The sequence below is a fragment of the Chelmon rostratus genome, chromosome 6 (assembly GCF_017976325.1).
Source record: "Chelmon rostratus isolate fCheRos1 chromosome 6, fCheRos1.pri, whole genome shotgun sequence".
In the NCBI taxonomy this organism is placed as follows: Eukaryota; Metazoa; Chordata; class Actinopteri; order Chaetodontiformes; family Chaetodontidae; genus Chelmon; species Chelmon rostratus.
In genome coordinates this window covers 16,436,583-16,462,808 of record NC_055663.1, presented here as the reverse complement: position 1 = coordinate 16,462,808, position 26,226 = coordinate 16,436,583, and the positions used below count along the sequence as shown (strand labels likewise).

General features: G+C 41.2%; 4 protein-coding genes across 5 annotated transcripts in view; 2 read left to right on the top strand and 2 right to left on the bottom strand.

Annotated features, from left to right (window-relative positions):
• Positions 1 to 9,778, bottom strand: part of scaper (S-phase cyclin A-associated protein in the ER) — a 58,351-nt gene extending 48,573 nt beyond the window's left edge. The window contains exons 1-7 of the mRNA XM_041939503.1: positions 9,522 to 9,778; positions 5,467 to 5,584; positions 4,514 to 4,590; positions 3,682 to 3,879; positions 1,303 to 1,403; positions 736 to 852; positions 85 to 212 (exon numbers count right to left, since the gene is read on the bottom strand). Coding sequence (XP_041795437.1) covers positions 85 to 212; positions 736 to 852; positions 1,303 to 1,403; positions 3,682 to 3,879; positions 4,514 to 4,590; positions 5,467 to 5,584; positions 9,522 to 9,689 — 907 coding nt within the window. The 5' untranslated portion in view covers positions 9,690 to 9,778. The remainder of the gene's footprint in view (positions 1 to 84; positions 213 to 735; positions 853 to 1,302; positions 1,404 to 3,681; positions 3,880 to 4,513; positions 4,591 to 5,466; positions 5,585 to 9,521) is intronic.
• A 721-nt stretch (positions 9,779 to 10,499) lies between these two features.
• On the top strand, positions 10,500 to 12,603 carry rcn2 (reticulocalbin 2). 2 transcript variants are annotated; one of them, XM_041938341.1, is made up of 8 exons: positions 10,500 to 10,546; positions 11,020 to 11,160; positions 11,249 to 11,351; positions 11,439 to 11,635; positions 11,729 to 11,842; positions 11,963 to 12,056; positions 12,158 to 12,297; positions 12,460 to 12,603. In XM_041938341.1, the coding sequence occupies exons 2-8, from the start codon at positions 11,020 to 11,022 to the stop codon at positions 12,601 to 12,603; spliced, it is 933 nt and encodes a 310-aa protein (XP_041794275.1). In that variant the 5' UTR covers positions 10,500 to 10,546. The 2 variants fall into 2 exon arrangements, with proteins under 2 accessions (XP_041794275.1, XP_041794276.1); XM_041938342.1 differs by lacking the exon at positions 10,500 to 10,546 and adding an exon at positions 10,683 to 10,729.
• Positions 12,604 to 12,954: 351 nt separating this feature from the next.
• pstpip1a (proline-serine-threonine phosphatase interacting protein 1a) lies at positions 12,955 to 20,553 on the top strand. Its single transcript, XM_041938340.1, has 16 exons — positions 12,955 to 13,090; positions 13,207 to 13,260; positions 14,464 to 14,564; positions 14,658 to 14,732; positions 14,870 to 14,904; positions 14,999 to 15,105; positions 15,239 to 15,301; positions 15,637 to 15,741; positions 16,258 to 16,303; positions 16,522 to 16,601; positions 17,088 to 17,186; positions 17,269 to 17,365; positions 17,544 to 17,631; positions 17,771 to 17,856; positions 18,904 to 19,001; positions 19,102 to 20,553. The coding sequence occupies exons 1-16, from the start codon at positions 13,079 to 13,081 to the stop codon at positions 19,231 to 19,233; spliced, it is 1,278 nt and encodes a 425-aa protein (XP_041794274.1). The 5' UTR covers positions 12,955 to 13,078; the 3' UTR covers positions 19,234 to 20,553.
• tspan3a (tetraspanin 3a) lies at positions 20,479 to 25,833 on the bottom strand. The gene is made up of 7 exons (XM_041938343.1): positions 25,605 to 25,833; positions 24,532 to 24,723; positions 24,178 to 24,252; positions 23,840 to 23,941; positions 23,576 to 23,728; positions 23,382 to 23,465; positions 20,479 to 21,355 (listed from the first exon to the last, which is right to left on the bottom strand). Exons 1-7 carry the CDS (start codon positions 25,665 to 25,667, stop codon positions 21,263 to 21,265), a joined length of 762 nt encoding a protein of 253 aa, XP_041794277.1. The 5' UTR covers positions 25,668 to 25,833; the 3' UTR covers positions 20,479 to 21,262.
• Positions 25,834 to 26,226: the final 393 nt, after the last annotated feature.

Sequence of the window (26,226 nt, the reverse complement as noted above, 5' to 3'; positions counted from 1 at the left end):
AAAAAGAAGATGCGTTACTGTGCTCTCTAAGTAACTGCATTTTCTCAAAGTACACTGTGTCTCTGTGTGGAGGAGATTTCTTACCCAGTTTTTCTATGGGAAAAGAGGTCGGCTGACTGGAGCTAGGGATAGACTGAGTGCACTTCACTCGGTCTGCCCAGCTGGGGCCTGTGTGGGAGAGCCGGGCTGCAGCCAGTGTAGCTGGAGGACCACTGAATAGGACACACACACTCATCACGCATGAGAGCAAATAAATGTGCTTTTGTACAATGAAGCCTTTACTGCCAGCAGGTAGGATTTTGAATTTTATTATGCCGTTACATTAAATCTCTGAGCAGCTCCTCCAGTCCTGCCTGTCTAAGACGCTTCAGTAGTCTGAAGACATTGCCAATCTAACACCCCTGCACTCTCCACTCTGAGATAGCACGGGACTGTATTGGACAACAGGCCTTGGTCATGATCAATATCCATTTCCTGCAGCATCCGATTACAGAGCAGTGCACATATTGAACCGATGCTTCAGCAGTCTTTAACTGACACTTTCATCTACACCTTCCACTGATTCTGTGGCCAAAGAGTGAGAGACTCAACAAATTGCATTAAACAAATGCTTCACCATCAGAAATCAATGGCTGTTTTGCTAGATAACCTAGCCTGCATTTTCTGATGGGGTTATGGTGGAGCATACCGCTCTGAAAGCATGACTAGAGATAATGACAGTAAGACATTGGTTACCCAAAGTTGAGGGCACGACGTGTCCCTGGTGAAGGAACCATTCTATCTGCTGAGGGGCTCGGCATCACATGACGTCCCGGAGACATCTTGCGTACCTCCCAGGCTAAAGACGTGGGCCTGAACAAAGTGAAAGTGGCTAATTACAATCCCTAGTTGGGAAACACACACGAACGCACAGACACACACGCGCACAATCACACACTTTGGCAAATTAGTTAAATGGCTGATTCACTTGCAACAATTTATGCAATAAATGGAGCGTGTACAAGTTTTAGGTTGTCTTATTGATTAACAGTATGCTTTAAATGAACAAATTGGGAAGCAGCACTGCGAATTTCATTTCTTAGTCAATTTACAGTTGCAGTGGTCACTGTGTTAAAGAGAAGCCAATAAACTCATGGATCACTTTGGATTAGAGCCAAGGTTATTGATCCATTCTGTTTGTGACTCAAAGCCAGGGACCAGACACCAGCGCTTCCAGATTCACCTCAGGGAGCAATTGCAAATGGAGAGGGAATGAGAATGAGAGATAAAGTAAAGGTGTGAGGAGTAGAAACTGAAGATCACCTGTTCTGAGCATCCGTTTTCTCCAACTTCTCCTGAAGTTGGATCCAGTCTATGAGCGCTTTGAAATCGCGCACATAGTTGTCCAACATCATCAACACCTCCTAAAGACAAGCAGATACAATAGGATGGAGGATAATTACACGGAGATTATGAACACAATGATGAAGAGTCAATAGAAAAGAATCAATAGAAATGTACATTTAAAAACAAATTAAATAAAATAGCTGTTGGACAATATTTAGGTAAAAAGCAGTAATTAATACCTGAAAAATACACATCAGCAACAACAGAAATACTTTTTTTTAACCAAAACCAATAACTGACAATTTAAATACTTGTTGAGAGTCTCAATCTGCCATTCAAGTCAACTGACAGAGGGATTTAAGGTAGATTACGAGTGTGGCCCACACATGTTCATGTACAAAGACAAACACTTGATTGAAAGGTATGAGGAAGAACAGAGAGGGCAAATTCCTATCATCTGCACTTGGACTGACTCACAGTGTTAGTTATCCAGAGGTGGTGGAGCTTTTTCCCAGAGCTCTAATGAAACGAACACAACTGATTGATGGGGAGCGTGAAGGGAGTGGTAATTGAGAGTAAAGCTTCACAGTGCTTTTAGTTAATAGACAAGTCAGGCTAGTGAAAGATGTGTCCGGCAGCAGGTCTGCTGATTGGAGCTGGTTAACAGGCAAAGACCACCACTACGGCCCCAGTGTTCATTTGGTAATGAAGGCCAAGATGGAGAGAGGTTTGCTGCTCCTCTGACAGATAAACCAACAGTGAGTGAAGGCACCATAAAGTGGCTTTCAGCATGTTAACAGGCATACCTAAATACAACCCTCACATAACATTTCATGAGGAATGACAAAATGTTTAACCTTCCAGAGGCGTTGCCATAAAGTAGGATGGGCAGTAAAATCCTGTGGTCCATGCAAAGAAACACGAATGAACAGAGACAGGCTACGTTAGAGTGACTGACCTCAAGTAAATAATTTACAGCTTTTTCTTTTTTTTAGTTAAATCATTTATGACCAGAAGAGCATGTCCCAGTTCAGTTTTAAAATTATATATGTATATATTTTTAAAAAATTAAGAATCTATCACTATTGGATCCAAGCAAACAGGAACACCAAGTACCTTTCTTGCCTGGTCTTGGTGATACGTCTAATAAATCAGAGATGGGTTAAGGGACAGCTAATAGGAACAAATTAGGCCTGGGGGCTGTGGGTTAAAGAGTGTGTGGGCGTTATTAATAAGCATATATGAATCATTCAGGCTGGATGAACATTTTCCCTCTGAGTGGGAAAACAAATTACATTAGGCCAGCACCGAGGTTCTCATTCAAAATTATACAAAGCATTACAGTTACACTGCAGAGAGTTAGGCATCACTTCCTGACAATGGTTATGTTTACGTCCATATGTTTTTGGGTGGAAAATTGTTAGTGTGAGAGCACACAATGCAGATTGCCCATGGCTACACTGGGGGTTTGTGGCTGGGGGATATCAGAGCACTCTGCTTCCCCTCCAAATGACTCCATCATCTATCAGTGTCCATTAAGCCCAAACTGGGTGGGATGGGGGATTATGAACAGCACCCAGCACCATGGCCATTAGACAGCATTAGGGTGTAGAGAGATACAGTGGTATGAGGGGAGGGGGGAAAAAAAACACAGACATACTGGCCAGATGTTTGACACAGGCCAACTGACAAAATGCTGATCACACCACAGGGAGCTGTACTGTGGCACTGACAGCAAGCCAACCACACCACAGGGAACTGGGCTACAGTACTGACCGCAGACCGTCACCAGAACCATGCTCAGCATAATACAGCATGGCAGAATAATCAATAAAACACAGGACCAGCAGGATCATACCAGTATGCCCTGGAGCAACACTGCTCCAAGGCTGCACCAAAACAAAACCCGCCGATCCACAAAATAGAGAACAATGTCATATATGTTTGGTTTATGTGCAAGTAGTAGAGCAAAAAAGGAGCCGAAATGGAGTCTCATTTCAACAAAAGCCTGACGACAAACAATGCATACACAATATTGTTTACAGTCTGTCGTCAATATTCAGTCCAGTCAGGCCCAAGAGAGAGTCCTGTGATAATTCTCTCACCAGCAAGCCTTCACAGAGGCCCTCTGACAAAAAGCAGAAATCAAGAGGAATGTGAGCTGTGAGGGAGAAATTTTGTTGTGATCTCAATGTCTCCCTCTAGTGCTCAGAAATCCAAACACCCCTCAGTCTCCCCAAAGACAGAATTCCTGTTTAGACAGTTCAGACCATGATAAGCTGGTCCTGAAAGTATAATGTGCATTTCTACCCAGGACATTGTTGTTTTTTTTTTTCCTCCTCAAAGCACACTAACCCTGCATTCTACGACGCTCTGATCAGATTCACAGGTGACATAAATTTCGTCCACAGCTCGTCGCAGGTTGTCAAAGAGGAAAGCCCAGTAGCGTGCTCGTAGGTCCACCTTGCGGGGCTGCCTGGCTTTGGTGGGGCTCTTCTCTGACCCCTTGTCCAACAAGGCACCAGCTGTGCCTTTACTTTCCACACCTGCATTCTGTGGAGACAAAGCAAGGAGCAAACCTCATGGTAACATGACAAACTTATATCAGTCTCAAATTGTTTAAACGTAGCAGCAAGATCACCTCTCTCTCCACACACACACACACACACACACACACACACACACACACACACACACACACACACACACACACACACACACACACACACACACACACACACACACACACACCTCAGTCAGTGACAAATTCTTGGCACAAATATTGTGGTCATGCCATTATAGAATGTCCTGTCCCATAATATTCTCCTTGTACCCTATTGCAATCTTTATCCATCTTTGTGCAAATTTTGTAACTTTGTGTGAGAACCTCTAATGGACATAAGTCTATAGACTGAAAATGAAGTTCGGAGATCAAACTAAAAATGGATTTTGGTTAGGCGCAGTGAGGGAATACTTCGGCACTTCACACACTACAATATCAGACTAGAATTGCTCCCCTTTTCCAACCTTTGCTTTGTGATCTAAGCTTTTCAAAGACTGACTTACACAATGCAAGAAACAGGAAGTTTTATGACCATCAGAGATCCACTTGCAGTACGGGGCAAAAGACATGGATGGCATAGCTTGGTGCATGGTGCCCTCTAGTGCGGGAAGATGATATACCAACCTGTTTTTTATTCCTCTGTTGACCACAATTGATTCTCTGGGCCCTGGAGCTGCCAGTGGAGTTGCTTTTGGATTTTGCTAGAGGTGGAAAAAACAATAAAGGTATTATTATTACTACTACTACTATTCAGTTGCGGAAGATGCATGTAAACAGAACAACCCATGTGACCTTAACGTGGAATATGGCAGAGGTCTGGTATTCATGGCACAAACTCAAGAGTAGCAAATAAGCCTTGATCAAAAAGACTGCACTGACCCACAAAGAAGAGGGAGAGCCAGAGGGGAAAGAGTGCGAGGCTGTGGTATTTCTGAGCAGGTTGGTCTAAAAGGAGCTTTCTTCATACAGAGCCTAAATAATGTGATGGGATCACTATCATGCTACACAGGAAACTATAATGTTGAACATACAAAATGAAAGTTACCATCTCACTGGAGTAATTTTTCTTTCAGAATTTCAAGACTTACATCAAAAGCACTGTGTGAACAATTCAAAGCCTATTACACAATATTCTATTAACCAAACATTGTGAGCCACAGTGTAGCAGTGATCTGTACCTCCAAAAATGTACTGTTCTACATAACAGAGGATCAGGCAACAGTGTAAGCTTCAAAATGCACAACAGACTCTAAGTATGCCATCACCATTTCAGTCTGGCCATGAGATGAAAAATGATGATTGTGTTCCAGCTGATATTATATAACATTACAACAGGACTGTCTCATTTGTGTTTGATCACAGGCTGTTTGTGACATTGCCAAAGATGGTCACCGTAACACTCCAAACAAATGACTAAACATTTCCCACTGATCAAATGATATGGGAAATATACCTTAAATAAATCATCAACCACATCTACCAATGCCCAATGAAGACCTAAACAAAAATGTCATCACTCCATTACATAATAGCATATTAGCATGTACATAAAGTTTGTGTTGCATGCAGCTACCAACCTTCCTCCTCTTTGTTCTCCAGAGGTACACTCCAGGCAATGAGGTTTCGAGCAGCACGTCCCTCTTCAGCAACTATCTTCCTCACCTTGTCATGGCTGTTGGAGCGCTGAAAAGATGCCTGTGGGACAAACAGATTCAACACATCAGTTTTGCAAACTATACAAGAGCTAAAGTGTGGGATTCATAAGGGGACTGTCAATATGATATTGTGATATACTGTAAAAGTTAAGGCAAGTTTCACATAAGGCAATTCTGAGAAAGATGACACATATAAGGTGTCCCGACATTCACAGTTAAGCATCAGGGAATAATGGACACAAAGCTGAGGGGCATTTTCTCTACCACCATGGAATGGGTTCATTCTTTATGAAAGGATGCTTTTCAAAAATGTCAACATTTTTTTAAAACTTGGTTTATAGTCAGTTGAATCCAACAAAAGGATTAACATGTATTGCCTGTGTACCCAAACCTGATGTACTCTAACATATTCCTCTGTGCCATAAAGCTATAGCGCTCCATTGTTGTAAAAAAAACAAACAAAAAAAAACAACCAAAACATTACAGTAAATAAACATCAACAAGCCACACAGATCCAAGTTGAAAGTATAAAGAGATGGACTAACACATTGTTGGTTTTGGTCTCTTCATGGGATTTGTTGGCAATACAAAAATATAGAATATGGCTGCCTTATACTTACAATCCAATTGTTATACTGGTGGGCTAACAAGTAACACAGCCTGAGGCATGAGTATTGTTGCTATGGTTACCTCTATTCTAATACATGTTGTACACTGATTTTGTACAGTGGTTTTTATTGAGTATTGAGTACAGCAGTACAGTGTTGACATAGCCCTAAAAATAACAAAATATTTTTCAAACAAGGAAATCAATTGTTTTCTGTAGTTATTCAAGCTTTATGAAATTTAAAAGGTGTGTAGCAGAGGGCATATAGTCCAGACACATCATTCAAGTCCAAAACAGACATAAATACCACAGGCCTTTTCAAGGTGTGCAAATCAACTTTGGACAAACCAAACACTGGCCACCATACATGCTTGTAAGGGGATGGTGAGGTTGTTGATGGAAATCTGCAACACTGCGAGATGCCAATATATCCTACACACTGGTCTGTTATCAGAAAAATACAAATGAACCAAAAGTGCTTAATGCTATTAAAAATGACTGTGGTACATTCCTAATCTTTCCATTCAATGAAAAATAGCAATACCACAAGAGAACATAATGCAATTAGCTGTATCAACTATTTGCCCCATCCCTGGTTGTGAGCTGGGGCTGAAGCCACAATACTGCAAGCACTAAGTTTATTAAAGAGGTCTACTGGCACACACTGTGACAAGAAACAGCTAAAGGCAGAAGCTTGAAACCCGCTTTGTGCCCAGCATGCATCATGGTTGACCTACACATTGAGTATGCATCAGTGAACTTGACTGTAACCTCGGGTGAAGCAAATACTGTGAACCAAAATAAATGCTGCGAGAAGTCATTCATCACATCCTTCCAACGGGAAATTAAGATGCCTTGTGATGAAACATGGTAGGAACAACACAGAAACATTCTGTCACATAAGAGTTTTGCCAAACAGCTCATACATAAATGCATAGAATAAATCTGTTTCGCACCCCATAAGCATTAACATCTACAACTAAATATGGCATTGCAATGACAAAGACAAAATGCACAGTGTACTCATTTGATACTATTTGCCTTTGTAATCTTACATCACTTAATAATCTAACTTCTGGCAATCTGATTACAAAACAACACAGAAGCTAATACCTAGAGGCTTATCATTCTGGATCTTCCACTCACTGTGTTCCCTCTCTCAGTAGAAAAGCCCACACCACTTCTATTCATAAATTATCAAATCTAATGTTGACAAAAGTCCTGTGCAAACTTGGCTGTTTCAGTCAGACGACTATAAGATGTGGTTCCAGGCTTAAAATACATTGTTACTTGAAACCAACACAAAAATCGAGAGCAAGTTCTCTTCTTAATAGCAAATGAGTCATAGAACAAACCGTTCTCTCTTTTCCTGGCTGTCTCTCACTAACACTACCATTCAGACCAGAAAGCTACAGCTAAATGCCTCTATCACACTTGCTGTTGAAAAGAAGAGGGATACCATTTATGTCTTATCCAAGATGAAGTGATAATTAGGTCAAGGTTTATGTAAAAATAAAATGTAACTATCTTTTCAGACTATTCATCAAAGCCAGTAGAATAATATGAACATGACTCATTAGGAGTTACACATGCAGAGACAGTATGCGTGTGTTGCTCTGATACTATTTAATGTCCCTAAGGGAGATACCCAGCTGACCTACTTTTGGTGAGCAAAATTCTTTACATGTCGAGTGGCCTGGGTTTTATTCGGCCAAGTGGAAAGAGACTACAAAGAGATAAAAGAACATCAAACAACACAGGCCTCGCTAAAATGTGCAAGAACTAGTAGGGAGGGTCAGCATCAATGCACCATCTCCCATCTCCAAACGGTAAATATTTACTCTGCGTTTCTGGTCTTCGCAGCCACTGAAAGACAGACAAATGCTATGAGAATACCTTAGCTACTCACAACCGATGGCTACATGTATACAGCAGCCTGAGGCAAAATAAAGGCTTACAGCAACATTTGCTTGATCCACTTAATCAACTGCAAACAAGCTGTCTCCTGGGCTGCACTGTAGAAAAATAAGATACACTGTGGAACATAACTTGTAACAATATTCTCTGGCCAGGCAATCCTTCCTCATGCACCAGAGAGAGCACTGACTTTCTAGACTGTGCTGAGTAAGGGGCAAGTGTAAGGTTTCCCTTTTGGCAAGGTCTACAAACAGATGCAAGAAGCGAGTCAGTGGGTGAGATCTAGTTCATTAGGAGAGACGCAGAGAAAAGCAAAAGATAAGAGGATACATACAGAATAGAAGTACAGTCTGTAAGCAGGTTCCTCGTCCTTATCCACCCCTGACATACTTTTGCAGCCCACTTCAGGCAACCTGTTCCCCCTCACCAGCACTGCCACTTGTGCAAGGTGACATCGTCATCTGACGGCTGGACGAAAATAGACTCCTACTGTGTAGTCCACATTGCCGCAGCAACTTGCCCAGCTGTGTCAACTCCTCTCCCAGTGGCGATTGAGAGAGACAAGTGCTCAGCAGACCGCCAGTCCGGCCTTTCGCTTTGAGTATTCGGTTGGTAATCTAGCCTGAGCCATCAGTGCTCTGCTGAGTTAGCAGCCACTTCTTAGGCCCGACTCACTGCCTGCTGCCGTCTATCTGCCTGCCACTCTCCTCTGCATGCTGTTTCCTATATTTACAGCTCCTCTCCTCTGCATCAGAGCCCCCTCTCTCTCTCTCTCATCTCTCACTCTCCTCGTGCCACAACACTGCGCAGTCATGTGAACACAGAAGGCCTGCTGCTCTGCTCTGCCCCCCCCGTGCTGCCAGTGATGAGAGAATAGCTGCGGGCTCACAGACAGTGTGTGCTAACGCAAGCCTGGCCGTGCATTAGCCACACAGGGTGATGCTCTGGATGTGATTGGACTCGGCACTCGATGATTCACATGATGCTGGGGGACAAAGCAAACAAGCCCACATGGTTTGGCTGCCTACAAAGAGTACACACTTGCAAGGCCTTCAAGAAGAAGTTGGAAAAAACAGGGAGAGCAGGACAATTTACCATCTAACACCTACTTATTCAATCAAAGTTAATTACTCTTGTGTTACCCTACACAACACTCATCTTGTTGTCACATTCTTTGTCGTCTTTAGGTAAAAGTGCGAGAGTGGGTATGTTTTACAGATGAATTGGTGGAGGTGGTAACATTTCGAGTACTGAGGAGAACACCAAACCTGCCAGCACCACACCTACGGCAGGTAAGGTCAACCAAAAATGCTCCTTTCCCACTGGAACTGTTAGCTAAGTTAAGTAGTCACTTAGCTCAATATAGCTAGGAGTGCAGACGAATTCTAATGTTTTTGACTGAATTAACTGCTGTATTTCCGATATTAGCAGCGAAAAATGTGTCAATACATACCTTCAAAGCGGTTATGGATGCATTTTTGCTTTTACCTCCTCCATGCGAGGAGCCTGAGCTGTTGCTACCAGACCTCTCCCTCCCGTCCCCACCTTGGCTAACTCTCGGGCCGAGACGGTGCTGCCCAGCGCCACGCCGTCGTCCATCATGGCGGTTGTCTTTGGACATCGACCCGCGGTATATTCAATGCTCAGTCGGTGAGAAATAAATGTCTACGAACAACGCTGTCTTGTTGTCAGAGTTGATGAAAAAACATGTCTGATAAATACATGACAGCGAGGACAACCTAACAGCAGGAAGTCTGTTGAGTTTATATTTGTGACAGGCGATGGGATTATCCAATAAATTCACCGTAAAATGGACTAAAGACACATACCAACCAATCATGTACAGGAAACTTTGGGTCAAAGGGTGGGGCGTATTTTCCCTGGGCGGGACTTCAAACTGTCTACCATAGCAACCATGAAGATCGGGCGGGATGTTTGGTTGATTTTTCACTTTGTGTCAAATCGTCTACAGACAGCAGGAAGACCAGAAGAGAAGTGAACCTGCCTTCAAAATAAAAGCATTTGGTAGCTGCCCTGCCTCTACATTTGTGTATATGTGTTGCTGTTTTTTACTTTTATATTCTCTTTTGATCATATCTTATTCTTTTCTTCACTTTGACATTGCCTGTTTTTTTTTACAGTCATTTGTATAGTTAAAATATCTGTGCATTTCACAGGCTCTATTAAACAAGTTCTTCCCCAAGGAAAGAGTCTGTCTAGTAATCCATCACTCAGAGGTGAAAGTGACAGCTTTGAATCAAGCACAAATATCATTTTAGGGTGGTACAATGTTATTTTGGGAGCCCTGTACGCAAGGCATCATTGAAAAGCCTGGGTTTACATGCGTTAATGAGATTTTTATAAGTTTGACATTCACCGGAATAAACGTTTATTTTGAAATATGTGACCGGATCTACCTCTATCCTCTCAGGTGAATGACGGCGAAAACGTTAACCCTTGTACAGAGAACTTTCCACGGTAACAACATCTTACCTTATCTGTCAGCTTTGTTACTTTATTATTGACTTGTTTGCGTTGTTTGTAGCGTCTGTGTGCTTTGGCTAACACGCCCTCGATTCTGCCTGTATGTCCGTCTCCTTCTAGTTGTCAGTCAAACACATAAAGTATAAACAGGAATTAATTCAAACTAGACAAGAAAGAGTATGTCTACCAGCCTTTTATACCTTTTCTTGCCTCTCTCTCTTCATCTCAGACGCAGCTGTTCTGGTTGATTTTAGCAGGTTTCTTTATCCCTTATATAAAGTTTAGTTTGTTTCAACTTCCTGCAGCTGACCACAAGGTCGCACAGTTGTGGCATTGTTTTGCATTGGTCATTTGAAGTTATAGCTAGCAAACCACCCTTGAAGCTAACTAATAGCACTTGTAGCATTTTAAATCCTGTATTTTATTTTATTTTTTTTTTACTATTAATTATCTGTGTTGGTCAACAGATGGCGTCCTCTGCATTGTTGGTGTTGCTGGTACTTCAGTTTGGATTTGGACAAAGCTCTCATAAACATCCTCATGAAGATCATTATATTGGCCAGCAGCACAACCCTGAACATGACATGAACGTCCTTCTGGGAGATGAGGTGTCTGATTATCATTTTCTTCCACCATTCAGCCCTGTTCCTACTCCCCATGCATCACCTGCTCACTTTTTCCTTCATGCACTTGCAGGACACTGAAGAGATAAAGAAACTCAGCCCTGCAGAGCAGAGGAAAAAGATCATGGAAATTGTGAAGAAAATTGATGCAAATGCTGACAATCTGCTAAGTGCAGGTGAATGTGCGTCTCTCAGCATTTGTAAAGAGAGCAAAGATAAACAGAGGTGATGGAGGGTCACACTCTGCTGTGTTTTGCCCACAGAGGAGATCACGCTATGGATTCAGCACATCTACAGAAAATATGCTCTGGATGATGCAAAGGAGCGGTTCCCCGAGTTCGACACCAACAAGGACGGCGTCGTGACGTGGGAGGAGTACAACATGGTCACTCATGACCACCTCATCAGTTTTGATGACGCGGCTGTTCTGGAGGATCCAGAGCAAGAGTCTCTCAGACATGTCAGTAGACTTTTATTGTCTTGTTAATAATCACATTACACCAACAGCCTAATTTATCTGCAATACCTCGACATTGGCTCATATCCCCTTTAGCTCCATCTGAAGGAGAGGAGGCGCTTTGACTTCGCAGATGCAGACGGCACATCGGGGCTTAATGTGGCAGAGTTTCTTGCCTTCACCCACCCATCTGAAGTGGATCACATGGCTGTAAGATGAGTTTAGCTTCTACTTCTGCAAAACCTGATATGATAGTGATATATATGATATGATAAGAGTTCCCATTGTGTTTCAGGTTAAAATTGATTGATGCACCTCTTTTTCCAACAGGATTTTGCCATTGAAGATGTGTTGGTTGAATATGACAGAGATGAAGATGGATTCATCAGTCTGAGTGAATTTATTGGGGACGTTCGTGGTGATGGTAAAAATCATTTTAAAACATAGAGTGATCTGTTTGTTGTTGTTGTTGTTGCAAAATTGATACCCTGTGCAGTGTTAATGCTTTTTTTTTGTTGTTGTCAGATGATTCCCCTTCACAGTGGGAGATCGAAGAAAGAGTGCGGTTTAAAGACCTCTATGATCAAGATAAGGATGGCAAGTTGAATCGAGAGGAGCAGCTCCGCTGGATTGCACCTAATAGCTACGGTTCAGCAAGAGAGGAGGTGAGACTCAGCTGCCCTAATGTGTGCGTGGAATAATAAATATAGATTAACACAAGATTCTTGAGTTTTAACACATGAGCAAATGGTATATTTGCATAGATATTATAAAATGTGCATAGTCACTGATTTCTTCTTCTTGTTTTTCTCTCATGTCACCAAAAGGCACTTCACCTCCTCAAGGAAATGGACCACGACGCTGACGGGCAGATCTCAGAGGCTGAAGTTTTGAAAAATCAAGAAACATTCATGAACAGTGAAGTCACAGACTATGGCAGGCAGCTGCATGTATCACACGATGAATTATAGCCACTCTGTTTGTACTAGTTTGTTGTACAGTTTTCTCACTTGTTTCTGTGAAGATATGGTTAATTTCCTGTGTTGTGCTTTGACATTAGTCGTTTAGTTGTGGGATTTACATCACTTACTAGAGATTCTTAACTTTATCTGCCTGCGACAACGAACAACAACAACAGCAGCAGCCTTCAGCTCCTCTCTGAGTGAAAGTCTCACAAAATAGTCTGTGTTGCAGGGCTATTATGTTACATTGTTTAATATTGTAGGCCATTCCTGCTATTTTGTCCACTCCCTACATGCACGTACTCCTGAAGAACAGGGGGAAAAGGGAGTTTGTTCTGATTGCATTTGTAGAACATGTCTGTTGAACTGGAGCTGTGTGTCCTCACCACTTGTCCTTTCACATGTGCCAGAAATGAACCTACACGAGTGTCAGTCCATTTGTGGTAACTGCTGACATGTTGCAGCTCTTCCTCATTTAAATCAAATGAGCAAGCGAGTGAGTGTTGCTGTTTGAAGACTCATTTCCTGAATGTGTCATGAACCGTTTCACTTGCAACGAGGCTGTTACTCTGCTGGGTGTTATAAAGTGATTTCACGTTGATTCTCCGACAGGGGCTATTCTTAACGGCTGCCAAGATGGCATTACAATTTAAAGATGCCTTCTGGGTGAGTTAGAGTGATGCTACTAATCCCTGTTTGCGATGTTTGTGTTCAGAGCTGAAGCTGACATGAGTATTTACTGAGCCGTGAAGTCAATGTTGTTGTATTCAGTGTGTTTTCTAGACCTTGCCACTTTTACTGTGTCTCTACTTTTACTTTTATACTTGTAATGGATTTATTCATCTGTAGCTTATCTTTGATCTTCTGTCTTTAGACTTCTAATCTTGTCCCCCCCCCCCCCCCCCCCCCCCCCAGTTTCTCACTTCAAAACTCACTGAATGGGCACTGCATTGCTTTGATTAAAACATTTTTTTAATTTTTATGTATGCAGTCTTGATAAGCAAAAAAGAAATGTTACATTGAGTTGTGTGCTCTTGTTTCTACCTTAAACCAGGTTTGTCACACAAACCAAGCAACTCTGTCTCAGTAGTTTATTAACAGTAAGTCTGCAAAGGCCAAAATAACACTTCAATACAGCAACGTTATGGTGGTCACAGTGTGTTCTGAATCATTATTGTATTTCCTGTCAGTCGGGCTAATTTCGTCTTCCTTACATACCCCTCGATTACACATATAGAATGTGCAACAGTGCAATGAACTAGAACTCAGAATAACCAGGTAACCAGTTATCAGCACAGTCCTTTTTTTTTATCATAACCACAGGCAGAGCATCTGGACCTGACCAGTTGATCTCCAGCTTGCAGCGTTGTGCTTCCTTTTTCCTCTTTATTGTCATCCTGCTATCAGTATTCTCATGTAAATTCTAACTCCATAACAACAGAAATCGATATCAGAGATTTTTTACACCAACAGTTTTACTTCAACGTTAGTCAAATTTCAGCAAAGTCAGAACACTTGTACATGACAAGGGGTTTTTGGTGCTTCTCCCACTTGGCTGCTTTCCATTCAGACCCCAGCAGCAGCATGTTAAAAATTTCCATTCTCACTGAGACACCACTACAACACCTCTGAAAAAAAAAAGTGATTCAGAAGTCAGCAAAGTTAAACATGCTGTTAAACATCATTTAAATCATCAGCTACTACCTAAAGATGATTATTTGGGTCTTTTGAATACTGAGCAATAAAGACATTTCCTCAACAAGAGGCATACAGCATTTTGAATTAACAGCATTTATTTTGACTTTTATTCCAAAATGTAACGTTGTGTGTGAAAATATGAGAATTTTGGCTTGGTGTTTATGCTTCCAGGGAGAGGACTTCATCAGTAATATTGGGTACGAGACTATCAGTCAGCGACTTTGTGATGGTCGACGCACATGCAAAGAGATGGAGGAGCTCTTGAAAATGAGGTGGGCACTTGAATTTCTTGTAAATTGCACATGCATGAGTAAAATGAGCATACTGCACTGTGGTTCAGCTCTGTTGTGGTTTTGTCCATGCAGGGCATCAGCAGAGGAGAAATATGGCAAGGAACTGATCACAATCGCCCGCAAGACCGGAGGTTTATATGAGATCTGGTAGGTGTGTGTGCTCATCTGAGCATTGATATACTCATCGTTATTTCTGATTCAACCTTTATAAACAGTTATCCTGCAGAACTAGACTGAAAACAGTTCAAAGCATGAAATTTCAGCATCTTGTTTTGTTTTCGCAGCACCTTGAGAACATCTTTTGATGAAATGAAAACACGTAAGTACAGGATATGTTTCCTGCATGATCTTTCTTGTGTTTTTTCATACATGTCTCAGTTGAGTTTTCAGCTGTGTGTTTTGGTGCCTTTCAGAAATCGAAAATGTCGGAAACTTGCACATTCAGCTTTCTGGACTCCTGAAGGACGAGGTGAAGAGGATTGAGCAGTTCAGAGAGCGACAGAAAGAACAGAGAAAAAAGGTACACATGACAAGCTTTTTGTTTCTGTGTGTCTCGTTTGCATGCAGAGGAAATCTAAAAAGAGGCCTCTCTGTGTGTGGTTTTCTGGTGATGACTATGGCTATTTTTGATTATGTCGTCCCTCATGTTTTAGTTTGAAGCCACCATGGAGAAGGTCCAGAAGACAAAAGTCTCCCTTTACAAGAAAACAGTAGAAGTAAGGTCAACTCATACTATCATGATGATCTGTATTGTCACACCTTATGCTGTTGGGCGCAGTGGGTGTATTGATATTATTCTTTTTGTATAATTGCAGCAGCAGTAAACTGGTTTTCCAATAAAATGAATGATAATGTGATGATTATTACACATAACAGACACATTAAGGAGCCTGAACTCATTCTACACCGGAGAAGGAAGTGAGGTCTGCCTCAATACACTTTGTATCCCCTCCACACCCCCGCCCCTTTTTCCTGTCAAGGGTTCATAGTGCTAATGAACAAAGCATGGGTGTTACGGTTTCATATGGTTTCTGTTCTGTTTCCCTCCCAGTCTAAACGATCCTATGAGCAGCGCTGCAGGGAGGCAGACGAGGCAGAGCAAACCGCCGAGAAGATGGGCAACACTCCCACAGCCACTCCCAAACAGATCGAGAAGGTAAATCTGGCACAGCAGTGATTTCAGCTGGAAAATCCCTAAAGCCATGAAAATTCTAGCAAATTCTAGTATTCTAGCTTGGCATTTGAGAGCCTGCAGAGCACCTCATTAACAACGCACGCTATTAACTTACACTAATATCAGATGTAGGTATATTTTACAGACTTTTTGCTATTAGAAGTGTATGAACAGTAGGAAATAAGTAGTAAATTAAAATAGATATTTAAAATTAATTGCTGTTGTTAGCGACCAGAGAGAGTTTCTATCAGCACTGATACTTATTCCAGTGTTACTCCACAACCCTGACAGACTGGGAAGTGCAGTGTGCCTCTGACTTCATTATTTCATTTAGTCATTAATAAGCTGTTCTGCTGTGTTACAGCTTCTAATCAGATTTCCGATGTAATTTCTGAAGATTATGTCCACAAAAATGAAAAAACTGTATTTCAGTTTATTGGGAGAACCACAGGTTTACGGGTAAAAAGGCAACATGCCATTCTGCATTGTCTTTTTCAGATGAACAACAAATCGAAACAGTGCAGAGAAGCTGCAGAAGAAGCTGGTAAGAACAAATAATGAGTGAGATGTTGTCCTTTAATCCTTTAAGTGGGAAGCTGCTCAGGTTTACCAGCAAGCATTTTTTTGAGGATCATGATAACGTTCATTCAGTTTTACTGAGAATTGTCACTGTGATATTTAGAAATGGTACATTAAACCTCAAAGCTAGAATCTCTGTTATAGAAGATCTTTATTCCTTTTTTTTTATGAATTTGTCTTTAGAGAAACAGTACGTGTCAAACACTGAACAGCTTGACAAGATTCGCCAAGACTGGGAATCAACACACATCAGCACATGTGAGGTAAGGCACGGCGTTACAAGCTGTATTTCTCCTCTTACTGTGGCTGTCAGGTGAGTAATGCACACCATGGCTTGATGCAATTTAAAATGTACGGACTTAGACCAAGAGTGGCAATACCCCAGGCCTGTTTTGTCAATGAGGATGTGCAATACTTCCTATGCGCAGACTATAGAGTGAGTCACTAATCTACCAAAATATGTTGCGGGTCACCCATCAACAGAACTGAGGCAGCCATTCAGCTGCTTTTTTCATGCCCGTTCAAACAGAGGACAATGCACACACACACACACAAACACAATAACACCATAAAGGAAAGAAAACACAAGAGGAACGACAACTGAAAGTGAAGTTCCATTGTAAAATTTGAGGTGACAGACTGCAGAGAGACTCAAGGCCATGCTGGTCACTTTGGTTGTGTTTTACACAGGACTGTTTAGTGCAGGTGTGCCTCAATTTTTGCTATTTTCCAATCACAATGTTTTGCAGGTGTTTCAGCAACAGGAAGAAGACCGCCTCACCATACTAAGGAACGCTTTGTGGGTGCACTGCAACCATTTATCAATGCAGAATGTGAAGGACGACGAGGTGCGTGCAGCTGTTCTCACATGTGACAGGCCGATACTGACTTGCATGTTTAAAACTCATTCTGCTCAAACTGCGCTTCCAGTGTTACGAGGACGTGAGGAAAACTCTCGAAAATTGTGACATCATCACAGACAACAACTGCTTTGTGCAAATGAAAAGCACTGGCTCAACCCCCCCAGGTAGGCAGCTGCCCTGCACCCTTCCTGATTTAATTTGAATATGATCCAGAGTGGACATTTTAATATTATCTCTGAGCTGCTGCTGAAATGTGTGGCACCAGTGCAAGCAGGTGATGCTTTGGGAACCCCTGGAGGATCTGATTTTTATATTTACTGGATTTCAATGGTCCTTTCACAGCTCCAATCGAATACCAGAATTACTACAACAGGGATGCTACAGCTGACAGAAACGGCAGCGCTGGATTCGTAGGGGGAGTCATGAAAAGGTCAGAACTATACAATGGAAAGCACTGCTACCTAATGATGGATGAAGGATGATGATTACAGATTATTATTACATGACATTTATTACCCTCTCAATACACTTTTTCCAGTTTCTTACCGAGTACTTTTCCCAATTTGTAGGTTTTCAAATCTTCTGCAGGGCAGCTGCTCTGGTGGCTCCAAAATCAGCATCAATGAACCAGTAGCACAACCGACTGGCATAATAGGTAAGTCATTCAAATAACACTGCAATTTCCAAAATGATCACGGACATGACTGTGAAAGCCACTTGATCCTTGCAGCACAAGGTGTGGACCAACTGGGAGTAACGCACTGTAATTATTCTTTGCACCAGTGATTCCCAGTTACGGGTACATGTACTCCAGTGGAGGGGTATGTGGAAACATTGTGGAGTAGCTGTTGGAAGAAACACTATGAACGCACATAGGATTATGAAATTAGCATCAGTCAGTTTTAACACCTTAACCACTCTAAAAACTAGCTAGCGAGCAGAGAAGTGTAAATAGCTTAAATTAATGGATAAATGGTTTAAAAGTTCAGCCTCTGCCACTCCAAGTGGTAGTGGTGTGAATGTAAACTTGACCTACTGAAAAAAGATATAACAACAAAAGCAGGGTTGCATTATTTTGCCAGAATGGAAGAAGTACTCAGATCTTGTCTTTAAGTAAAACTAGAAATACCACAGAAATACTCTGTTACAAGTAAAATTGATGCATTTACTCAAATAAAAGTACAAGTAGGAGCATCAAAATATACTTAACTGACCAAATTTAAGAGTAGCTATTATGCAGAATTTCATGTTTTAGAATAATGTATATTAATTTATTGGATTATAATTATTGATGAATTGATTTGTTCATCACTTGAATGTTGAAGCTGGTAAAATGCGTTAAACTGCTTGTTTATTCCCTCAGGGATCAATAATGTTTTATCTTAATGTATACTATTCCATCATAATTAATTTGTTGATTATATTTTGTATTATTAAACAAAATCTGCAAAGTAACAAGTAACTAAATTTGCCAGATAAATGTATAGGAGTAAAAAGTGCAATATTTGCCTCTGAATTGTAGTGGAGTAGAATTAAAACAGAGTAAATGAACCTCAAAACTGTACTTAAGCGTAGTCCTTGAGTAAATGTACCACCACTGGATCAGCTTAGTCACTTGTCTGGGACGACAGTTTGAGGTTGGGAGCTGCTTCACACAGTAGCTGAGCCGATGCTGACTCGCTGTTTGCGATCCTCTCCACAGCACAAACATCAGAAGGAGTGTATGCTTCCATTCCTGGATATCAGAGGTCCCAGCTGAGCACTGAGCAGTACAAGGTCGTGTATGACTATGACGCCCAGGTCAGCTTCTTGGCACGAAAACCTCTACACGAGGCAAATGTTCTAATTGTTGTTCATTTTAAGGGATCCCAGTCGACTGACTGCTTCTGTCCTTGCGCAGGGCGACGATGAGCTCTCTGTATCTTTTGGGGACTTCGTGGTCGTCATCGATCAAGGTGAAGATGGCTGGTGGACGGTGCAAAGAAATGGCCATACTGGTTTGGTTCCAGGCTCTTACCTTGCCAAAGAATGAGTTTGCCTGACAGCCATATGTAGGACTGTAGAACTACTACATTCCTCCATGTAACATGTTGCAAAGACCTTTTCATTTCAAACAACCTTATAGTTTGATCTCATCGGTTGTTCATATTTCTGTTACAAGCATCACTGAAGCCCCTATGTGTAGGATGAGTAGGACTGGAAATTTTCAAGCTTTGGCGCCCCCTATGGAGGATTAATAGAAGACACTTGGCAAAAGAGTACACCCCATGGACGGGACCCCGAGACCATGTGAGTGAAGGACTGACTCATGCCTTAAAATTAGAATATCACATAATAATCCTACAGATAGGGGCTTTCCATACAGTTGCAAGAGACAGTGTTGAATGGTGAATTATTTATTGCTATGGCACATATTCATAGGACTTCTCCCTTACAGCTGGCGTGAGTGCTCCTCATACCACTGACAGCTGGGAGATTTAGTGATCTGTTGGACAAGGTCACCGCACTAAGTTTGCTCATATACTGTGGTATTCTTGTGTAGTTCTAAACGCTGTGCAGAATGTTTCATTTCTGTTGTTGGCTTGTATATTATTTCCATGTGTGGTTATTGTTTCTAAGTGCGAAAAATAATCATTATTTGCAAATGACAAACTTGTATTTATTCAATATAAGAGACGAATCCTTAGGTTTTGTTTTTTTACACACCGTCTGCATTGGACCCATGTGTTGTAATAGAGGCTATTCTTATTAATGTGGATTACAAGAAGAGCAGACCAGAACAATCCAATAAAAGCAGCGGAAATGCAACTAGGCACTACCCATGAACCTGAGCTGTCTGCTCTCTTTAGCTCAAAGATATCCGGTTACTCTGCAGCGGGTTATGCATTGCTAACTCTGTCTATCAAGTAACCAAAGCGGAGTCATTTAAAGTAGGTATGAGGGTCCACTCAGATTGTTAGATGTCCACAAGATGTTTCAGAAACAGGCAAAACTAGGTCTAGTGATTCCAGTAAGTTATGATATTCATGTGTTGCATTTTGAGCCCATGGTAACCTAAAACATAGTTTAAGCTTAAAAGGTTAGATAGACACAGACAAAAACATCCTGACTGAATGTGTGACTCCCCTCCCTCATGGCAAACTCCTGAACTTTGACCTCTCTTTTTTTGGGACCAAGTTGACTTGTTCTTCCAGTGAATACGAACCTTGTCTGGACAAAGGTCACATGATGCAGCAATGTCGTCTCTTTGTAAGAATCATAAAACACACTCATTTAATTTCAAACTTTACTCACATTTTATTTACATTCTTGAGTCTTGCCATTGCTACATATCAGCAAATCAAATTCTAAAACTATCATCAGTAGACTGCTGAGACAATAACAAACAAAGCAGCTACAGGACAAAGTCTGTCTAGAGTTAAGAATGCATTACTACTGAAAAAAACCCACATACTGAAGGGGATTACAAGGGTTGATTCTTTAAAGAAAGAAAAAGCCAGTTAAGTTAAATAGTTAGGTTGCTGTCCACTATTTCGTGACAGATTGCTGCTGGTGAAAGGTGAGCTGTTAACCAAAACTGAGCTGTTACATCGACAGCAGAAGTAGAACAGTAGCAGTAGCAGCAGTAGTAGTAGTAGTAGTAGTAGTACTGGTAGTAGTAGTAGTAGTAGTAGTAATACAGGGTACAATTTACAGTCTTTTATTCAAGTATATGACATATTTAAGTATAAAATATTCAAGCAAAGCAAGACACAGTGCAAACTAACATGAGGAAAGGACCCTGTCTACACTTCACACCATACATGACTAACCAGGTTTGATTTGAAGAATGAGGTCTTGCACCCTCATGCCAGCCTCAGAGCAACACAATGCTTTCTACATCTCATTTACATTGACCATTAAAGAATTTGGTCAATAGCTTTTTTTTGGAAAAACAAGTAAAATACATGACTTCGGTGTGATTAGTGTTTTACGGTTAGTGTGGTAATAGATTATTTCCATGCTCTCACCAGTGACACAAGTACATTCTGGAAGTGTTATGGTGAGAAATGTGTTGTCCTTTACGCATAGGTGCCCCCTGTGATGAGAAGCTCGTAGGCAGGATCTCTGCCTCTGCGGCACAGCACGACACAAGCGCACAGCATCCCCAGCATCTTTGACAAAGAGACAGATATCTTTTTTAGTGATTTTAGTTTTGAAGGGTTGTTTACAGTTAATCTGTTACATCCCTTCGGAAACGTTTGGGCCTTGTGGCGTGGAATTTCTATGTGGATGTGCAACTCGAGCTACTTTGTTTGTACAATAAAAAAACAAATAGACCAAAATAATTAAAGGTATAATTGAACATCCACACACACCTCCTTGCACAAGTAGCAGACTTTGGTTCACAAAAAATCAGAATTTAAAAACTGCCTCTTTTTCTCCTTATACTCATTATCATCTGCTCACGAAGTTGCTGGCTTCCACTGCACATCAACTTATAAATGAAACCAGAAATGTGACTTCAGTGACTTTTGTATGACGGCGTGTGACCTGTTGTTGTTCTTTTGTGCATTGTCAGTTCAGGACCGTGACCAGTTCACACTGGAATCTGACATGGGCCACATTTTAAAAAATAATGTGAACAGCCAAACAAAAACAATTGGATTTCAGCAATAAATCCAAATTGAGCACTAAGGCTTGCAGTGTGAATGCAGAGGTGCTTGAAGGTGGATCTTGTTACAACCCCGATTGCAAAAAGGATATTACAACATGGGCTCAGGGACAGTTTGTAAAACACAGTTTGATTGCAAATGAATTGAATTCTGTTTTTATTTACATGTTTCACTGTGTTCAGACTTCATTGGATTTGGATTTAATTTTTGGACAGAGCCAAGGTAGCTGCTCCTCCACTTCCAGTCTTTATGCTATGCTACGCTAACCAGGTGCTGGCTATAGCCTGTATAATTACTGGACAGACAGACTGACATTGATCTTGTCAGACATGTAGAAAATGAGGTATTTTTAAGTCATACTGCAAGTATCTCTTGTAAAACAGAGTTTAATCCTGCAGACACTTGTCATTTCACGACTTCATCTGGGAGAATTTGAAAAACAAAGTCCTACACCAGCATTTACAAGGGAAGTCCGTTGCTCAATTTCCTGCAGAATAACAGCAAAGAATTATATTTATAGTGAATGAGGACCTTCTAAAAACGAAAATACAGATTATCAAAGCAAAATGCAGAGGAACATTTGCGCCAGCTGCTGATTGACTTTTGCCAAGAAACATCCAAGAGATAAAGCCTCCTTTCAAACCCTGGACAGCTGGCTGCCTTTTTGTAATAAAAACACTGAAACAGCTAAACTCACTGTAAGTGAGTGGCTGTTCTCAAATTGACGTCAGGTACATGAAAACTGAAGAAGATTCAAATCATGAATCTGGTTTAATGATGGCTAATTCCAGGACAAAGGTGGTTTGATGATGACAATAAATGGAGCAAGAAAAGCAAGGTCTAAAAATACACAGATTTGTAACCTTAGATTAGAGGTAAAGAGACAGAAAGTGCCATACAAACGTCCACTGTCTCAAGTCACTGTTTCGTCTTTTTGCCATCCCTCAAATGTTGACATGTTTTCCCAGCTATACTGAAAACATACTGAACCATGTATTTTGTGCACCGTTCCACTCCTACCTACGACAGTAACAAATTTGTTATTTCTCAAAACCATTAATCTAGCAACTTCTTCTTTCTCACTTTCACCAGTTAGAACGACAAACCTAACCAGCAGACAGATCAGCTGTCGGGGATTAAAAGTTAATTCCGTGAGTAACTTGATGTCAGGCCAAAATAAAACAACAACAGGCTGTTGCCTGAAGGCTGGTGTCCATACTCTGCCAAAGAGCGTTTGGGAGGTAAAAGACGCGTCACTCTGTAACACCACACAACCACTTGTGGACTGAGATGAATTTTTGTAGTCCCCAACAGGAGTCCCCATTAGACTTACATTTATATCATCCTATCATATCAATAACTTAAGTTTATCATCTGAATAGTTTCAAATCAGGACTTTATTTCACAACATTTAAGAATCAGATTGGACTCAGTATCAGCAGACACTCAATGTGTAAGGACTGGATTTTTAATTAAAAACTGCTGATGTTCTACAAAACAAGTTATCTTGATGAAAGTTACATACCTGGATGGCAGCAAATGTCAGTGCAGTCCCAATGACGTACATCATGATCTCCTTCAGCTTCTTCACAACCAGCGCTTCACAACCCTACACACACAGAGAATATGTTCAAATATATGAGGCTACAACATGTCACTCCTCTTTAAAAATTAGTGCCGTGTGCTTTGAAAATCTGACAAATTTAGAGGTTGATTTACTTCTTGGTAGAGGTCTTCGGGATGAGCGAGGGACCCTGTGCAGCTCCCTGCATTATTTTTGCAACAGCTGATGGGTACGCTGTTGTTTTTGGATGCTTCATACCAGTGTGTATACTGCCAGTCTGAATAATTGTGGATCCCGCAGCACTGAAGCTGTGAAAATGAAAACAATTTCTGTCAACATCTTGTCCAGTCAGAACATTTCAAACAGAAATACAGGTGAAACATCATTACATCTCACTGCCGGATGATTTCTGTCCTCACCTGTTTCTGAACGTAGTCGATGGCACGACTCTGGGCATTGCTGTTGGTGCCATTGTACTCATCATACACTTTCTTGATGGAACTATTGACTTCATCTTCAACCTGCCAATGGTTAAGAAGAGTCAGATTAAACATTTGATGACACATCTCCTTGAGTGGAACAATGCATCAAGATTGCCCACACATAGAGATTAGATTAGGTTATCAATGACTGACAGACTGTTCCTGCTCTTCATGGTGGCTGTGATCTGCTGGATTACAAATTCCACACCAAACAAGAAAAGAAAAACTCAAAAACAAAACCCAAACATGTACTAATTCGTATTTGAATTTCTGACCTTTGCTCTGTAAATGTATCCGAGAACCACCACTGCCACTTCCGTCATGAAAACCAGCAGGAGAATGACGACAAACTGTGGATTGAATTTCAAGACTTCAGAAGCACAGACAACAGACAAAAACTAACATGCATACAAGTAAAATGTGGTCTGTCTGACACGTTGGCATGCTCAGGTTAGACAGAATACCACTGCTTGTGAGAAAAGGGTTGAATGATGTTTTTTTTGTGCATTTTCTGCTCCATGTTCATATGTTTCTCTTCATTAAGTTTCAAAGTTCATCTCTGATTAATCACTTCCTACACACACAGCTTTAGTACCCTCATCTCTCCATCCGTAAACTAGTTGACTGACCGTTGTAAGCCCACAGTAGCTCTCTCTCACTGTAGCGCAGCATCCAATGAGCCCAATGATGAAGAGGAGGGCCCCGACTGCAATAATGGTCACTGCTGGGATGAGAGTGTACACGTCTTCAAAGAAGTGATCATAGTCATCGTATGTGATGAAGACATAGGCTCCAACATAGCACAGGATACCAGCAGCGGCCTGTGGATGAAATTAAGGATTTTTATTTAATTCTCTGATTTGCACCATCAATATACATGACAATAAGCAGACTGCTTTGGCTGGATTTTGGATGGTTTGTAAGTAAATGACATGCAGCAGCATACGGTATATCACAACTGAGAGTACTCTTATTCTCAGAGGGGACAAGTAACTGAATACATATGTAACTCCACTCAGGTACAAATACTCAGGTATTTGTACCTGAGTATTTCCATTACATGATACTTTAAACTCAGCTACATGTCAGAGAAAGATGCTGTACATTTATCTGACAGCTACAGTGACTTTGCAGGTTTAAATTTTTCATACTAAACATACTAATATGATTTTAGCAGGTTTTGGCTACCCAGAGGTATTTAGTCAAAATTAGCTCCAGCTCAAACTGCTGCAAGACTGAAATGCGATTTACATATTAATGCAACAGTAACCTTAATTTGAAATATACTTCAAAATGTATTTAGAAGTAGGTTTGCTGACTGTCCTCTGGTATTTGAATGCTACATGTACGGTTGAGTCATAATCTCTGCTTCTTGGTGGATTAAGGTTAACCCAGCGCTACACCCCGCGGCGAGGGTAAAAAAAAAAAGTGATAGTTTGACTTCAGTAAGCCACGATGCATTTTTTAAGCGGTCATAGTGTCTTTTTACTCTAAAACGAGATGAAATGTTGTCAGCGAGAAGTCATTACACCTGACAAACCATGTCTCATGAGTCATTTGTTTCTTTCTCTCTGAAACTAATCCCTCCCTGGTTAAACAAAGGTCGGCTGCCGCAGCTAGCAGAGCAGCTGGCCGGACACACAGCTAGCTAGCTGGTGCGCTGTGACGCACGTTTAAAACTGTCACAACCCTCCAAACTTACCCAAAATATCAGGTTGAGAAAGACCAGGACCGTCTTAGACGACGTGACGCCGCACTGCCCCATCTTCAACACGGGGATTTAAATGCTATACGAGTTGGAAAATGTTGCAGGTTTCTACTCAGACATGTCCCGGCCAGCTCCACCACTCGCACTCCATATCCCAACTCTGTGACACTGGATCTGTCAGCAACGGCGACGCAGCGCCACCAACACAACCAGAATAACAACAGCAAACTCGCCAGGAACAAATTACTTCACCACCCCAGAATGTAGTACTTATTATAGCCAGAAAACACTGCCGGCATTTTTTAAATGTTGTTGACTACTCGCCTTTTTTCGTGATACATGCAGTCAGTTAATACAAATAAATGTATGTTAAATTTGTGGTTAAGTGTATTGCTGACATCTAGTGGTGGAAAAATATAATTAGACTTTTACCTGCTGTGCCTTATACATAAAACATTATTTGAGTATCAGTGCCACTCTGAGCTCACTGGTCAAATTCCATGACCTCAAAAATACTAGAGGGATACTGGTGTCACAGTACAATTCAGAGATAAGGTCATTTATGGTTGAAAAATAACAGGGAAAACATAATAATTTGAATCACCAGTCACTAAAT